General features: G+C 45.9%; 1 protein-coding gene across 1 annotated transcript in view; it reads left to right on the top strand.

Moving 5' to 3' along the window:
- relch (RAB11 binding and LisH domain, coiled-coil and HEAT repeat containing) overlaps window positions 1–5,133 on the top strand; it is a gene marked incomplete in the record, with an annotated part of 53,255 nt that overhangs the window by 28,435 nt on the left and 19,687 nt on the right. The window contains 2 exon segments of the mRNA XM_076290129.1: window positions 1,139–1,279; window positions 3,012–3,176. Of these exon segments, the coding sequence (XP_076146244.1) occupies window positions 1,139–1,279; window positions 3,012–3,176 (306 nt within the window).

Here is a 5,133-nt window from a genome sequence, read left to right as displayed (position 1 = left end):
TCATAATTCTGTTTTTTGCTGCACCAGTAGAAACTGTCCACTTCCTCTTTAGCCCCTTTAACTTCCTGATTTGAATCCATCTGCTGGCAATAATCAGATGCTCTCTTGGCTAGTGTGGGGGTGTGTGTGGGGGGGTGTGTGGGATTCTCTTACACAAGTGTTTGTACCCCAGGTCTCTGTGTCTTTGAGAGTGTGCATGCAATTCACGTCTGTTTGTGAGTGGGTGTGTGTGTGTGTGTGTGGGGGGGGGGGGGGGTCTTATCAGTCTCTGTGTGCACATGTGTGTGTACATATGACCTAGGGTGTGTGTGTGTGTGTGTGTGTGTGTGTGTGTGTGTGTGTGTGTGTGTGTGTGTGTGTGTGTGTGTGTGTGTGTGAGTGAGACTGCTGTAACCAGACCCTGCTTGGTCCAGTCCTGGCCCCTCAGTGGTGTGCTGGTGTTGCTCTTGCACTTCTTCCCAAAACACAACTACAGCGCCCTGACCACTGCTCACAACTGTGGGTGGCCCATTTCACTCAAATCCATGGGAGCTCACAGAAGAGAGTGTGTGTGTGTGTGTGGTGTGTGTGTGTGTGGTGTGTGTGTGTGTGTGTGTGTGTGTGTGTGTGTGTGGTGTGTGTGTGTGTGTGTGTGTGTGTGGTGTGTGTGTGTGTGTGTGGTGTGTGTGCGGCTGTGCGCGGACCAGTGCCTTTGTTTGTTTGTGTGTATTTTAGTGCACTTGTGTACGTGTTGTTTCTTAAGTGTATGTTTGTCTGTGTGTATGTTTGTCTGTGTGTGTTTGTTTTTGTGTCGTAGGGAGTGTGACCATACATGTGTGTGTGACTGTGTAATTGCATACAGACAGGACATTCACCATCCTCTCTCTCTGTGTGTGTGTGTGTGTGTGTGTTTGGGTGTGTTTGTGCGCATGCTTGTGTGATTGTGTGTGTGTGTGTGTGTGTGTGTGTGTGTGTGTGTGTGTGTGTGTGTGTGTGTGTGTGCGTGTGTGTGCGCACGTGTGTGTGTGTGTGTGTGTGTGTGTGTGTGTGTGTATGTGCGCATGTGCGCACGTGTGTGTGTGTGCGCATGTGCGCACGTGTGTGTGTGTGTGTGTGTGTGTGTGCGCATGTGCGCACGTGTGTGTGTGTGTGTGCGCAGAAGGAGATCCGCAGCTCGTTAGTGCTGTCCATGCTGCAGCAGATGTTGGCGGAGGACAAGGCAGACCTGGTGCGGGAGGCGGTGGTCAAGAGCCTGGGCATCATCATGGCCTACATCGACGACCCCGATAAGTACCCACAGGTACGCCGCCGCTGCAACTGCACTGCAAAAACTGCTTATCTAACAAAATCTAATCTAACCAAGTGTTATTAATCTTATATCAAGATAAAGAAAACCAGTTGGTATTGTTTTCAGTATAAAGAGACTTGCCTAGCGCTTTCTTGTGAAATCATTTGACTTAATTTAAAAAACAATTGACTTATTTTAAGACATCTCATCTTGAAAACAAGCAAATTTGTCTGCCAGTGCGTTGAGCAAATTTGTCTTGATAAGACTCCTTAAAATAAGTTAAAGTCTTCTTAAATTAAGTCAAAATGATCTTTTGAGAGGGCGCTAGGTAAGTCTTTTCATACTAAAAACAATACCAAATAGATTTTTTAATCTTAATATAAGATCAATAACACTTGGTTAGAATTCATTTTTTGCAGTGTGAAGCTGGAGATTTTCTTGAACTCCAGGCGTTAATATTGAAGATGTAGATGTAGATGAAGATTTTCTTTAACTCCAGGCGTTAATATTGAAGATGTACATGAAGATTTTCTTGAACTCCAGGCGTTAATATTGAAGATGTACATGAAGATTTTCTTGAACTCCAGGCGTTAATATTGAAGATGTAGATGAAGTCAGACAGTCCAAGGCTGCCAAGGTGTAGAACTGTGCACTATGACTTTCAGCAGTACAGCCATTCAGGTGTACACGGTGTTTACGCAGAAACCGTTTAGTTCAACAACATGACCTGTTTAGTTACCAAACTGACTGTAGTGTTACGTGTTCAACAACATGACCTGTTTAGTTACCAAACTGACTGTAGTGTTACGTGAGTATGTGAGGTGTTGCCATTGCCTCAGCGGTGGCAGTGTTATGCTATCAGTTTTTGAGCCACAATACAATGTCATTGCTGCCCTTATTGACTGAGCACATATGGTGATTTGATGTTTTCTACGCTGGACATTTATGGCACGGTGAATTTGTTCTTGACTCTAATTTCCCTTCCAGTATCCGCTAGGAGCCATCTTGTGGACTTCACAAGAAATATGAGAATAGTCACATCCACCAAACAAAACGTTAAATAAATAAATAAATAAATAAATAAATAAATAATTTAAAACGTTGGGACTCTCTGTGAAATGTAAATAACAACAGAATGCTGTGATTTGCTCATCTTTAACTGAGAATAGTGCAAAGCTTACTTATCAGTTGTTGAAACAGAAATTGTATTGTTTGTTTGTTTTTTGGAAAATGTATGTTCATTTTTGATGCCAGCAGCATGTCCGAAAACCGTTGGGACAGATGCAGTTGGGACAGATGCATGTTGACCACTGTGTTGCTTCACGTCTTCTTTAAACAACAGGCTGGAAATGTTTAGGAACTGAGCAGACCAGTTGCTTCTAGAGTTTTGAGATTTAAAGGAGAATTCCGACCATTTTTCACATCGATCTCTCTTTCTCGGGGACACCGAGTGCTGTCGGTACAAAAAAATCAAAACAGTGCTACGGCCAACAGCTCTGATTATGGTGATGACAAAGGCTGACAGGCGGTGACCCAAGTTTTTTATAGTTTAATTTCCCCTGCCAGCACTTTTATTCTTTTCAATATTTATACAAGATCTTCTATCTATCAATCTATCAATCTATCGATCGGTCGATAACCATTAACAGTTTTTCCTAACATTTACATTTGCCTTCATTTAACAGCCGCTTTTATCCAAATGTGTGTATAATAACTCTGCGTGCGCGTGTGTGTGTGTGTGTAGGGCTTTGAGATGATGCTGTTGTCCCTGGGTGACCCGTCGGAGCGGGTTGTGAACGCCACTCACCAGGTGTTCATTCCTGCATTCGCCGCGTGGACCACAGAGCTGGGCAACCTGCAGTCCCAACTTATCCCATCACTGCTCAGCCGCATAGAGAAACTACTGAAGGTACACGTGTGCACACACACACACACACACACACACACATACATACATACATGGAGAAACAGGTACACATGTGCGCGCACACACACACACACACACACACACACACACACACCAAATCTCCAGCTGCAGAGAGAAGCTGCTTGTTGTTCATGCACACACACTTATACACACACACACTGGCAAGCTTTACCAATCACATATTCAAATCAGAGGTCCATCATGAACCCATCTACTCTGTGTGTGTCAGTTCAGATGAAGTTTTTTATGAGCAGACTGGTTGTGTGCTTCCCATGATGATTAACAGCTGCAGCAGTTGCAGCCTGAGGCCCTGTAGTCTCCCCTCACCCCCCTCTCAACACCCCCCTCTTACCCCCCCCCCCCCTACCCCCCTCTCCCTCTTCTGTGGTTTGCAGAGACCGTTTGGGTCCGAAAGGCTTTATGGAAATAAAATGTCATTGTCTGTTTTGTTTTTCTGCTTGAAACGTGTCTAATATATATATACGGTAGTATGCAAAGTACAGTGTTCCACATTAGAACTTGAGTAATCATTACCCCCCCCCCCCCCCCCCAAGAAAAGCAAACATAATAACCTGTGTGTGTGTGTGTGTGGGCTGCTGAGTACTCTGTTCCGCACACTTACACACACTCGTCAACATTAACCTGACCCCCCACGGGTGTGCTCTGGCATTTGTGTAGCGTACGCAGAGGAAATAAGAGTCCCTCTCCTCCGAGGGCATTTGTGTAGCGTACGCAGAGGAAATAAGAGTCCCTCTCCTCCGAGGGCATTTGTGTAGCGTACGCAGAGGAAATAAGAGTCCCTCTCCTCCGAGGGCATTTGTGTACGCAGAGGAAATAAGAGTCCCTCTCCTCCGAGGGCATTTGTGTAGCGTACGCAGAGGAAATAAGAGTCCCTCTCCTCCGAGGGCATTTGTGTATGCAGAGGAAATAAGAGTCCCTCTCCTCCGAGTGCGGCAGAGAGCGTGAAGGTCCCCTGGAGGCGGCTATCGCTCTCTCACTGGCCTGGCCCGTCTGCGCTGACCCGTGTGGCCTCCACGCTGCCTCCACGCTGCTGGCGGCGGATCAAAGTAGCCGCTGCTTCCCGCCTTATCTGACGCAGGTCGAGCCTTTGTCTCCTCCGCTGGGCCAGCAAGCTGCCAGTGGACGCTTATCAGCGGAGGCGCTGTCGTTGGACAGGTGCAGGTGTTGTTGGCGGAAGGTCTGCGTTGGTGATTAACCGGGAGTGTGTGTGGCGAGGAGATAGTGGCCTGCTGTTGACCTGACCCGTGTCCCACATAGTGAATATACAGCCCGGTGGAATGTACATGAGCAGAAGGGGAAGTCCACGCTGCCATGGTAACGCACGCAGGCAGCAGAGGAGAACGCCACGGTAACGCACGCAGGCAGCAGTGGCACAGCACAGGAGAACGCCACGGTAACGCACGCAGGCAGCACAGGAGAACGCCACGGTAACGCACGCAGGCAGCAGAGGAGAACGCCACGGTAACACACGCAGGCAACGCACGCAGACATCATTTGTGATGATGAAGAGGCAACACAGGTGTGTCCCTGTATCACTTATACTTATACTATATATATATATATATATATATATATATATATATATATATATATATATATATATATATATATATATATATATATATATATATATATATATATATACTTATATACTTATACTATATATATATTTACTTATATATATATACCATCAGCGCTAATCTGCAACACTTCTGCCTACATTCATATCCATAACCAGCGCTAATATGCAACACTTCTGTCTACATTCATATCCATAACCAGCGCTAATATGCAACACTTCTGTCTACATTCATATCCATAAACCTAATGAACAACAGCTGCCCTTTCATCCACCGGCGTCCAACACGTATTCTGCCCTCTGAACACCACGCAGAGCAAACAGTGTGGGTGTGGACGT

The sequence above is a fragment of the Alosa pseudoharengus genome, unplaced genomic scaffold (assembly GCF_046254945.1).
Source record: "Alosa pseudoharengus isolate Yale_2024_CS ecotype anadromous, Long Island Sound unplaced genomic scaffold, YU_APseudo_1.1 YU_APseudo_1.1_scf_18, whole genome shotgun sequence".
In the NCBI taxonomy this organism is placed as follows: domain Eukaryota; kingdom Metazoa; phylum Chordata; class Actinopteri; order Clupeiformes; family Clupeidae; genus Alosa; species Alosa pseudoharengus.
Note: the sequence above shows the minus strand (reverse complement) of the source record. Positions and strands in the feature narration are given on the sequence as shown.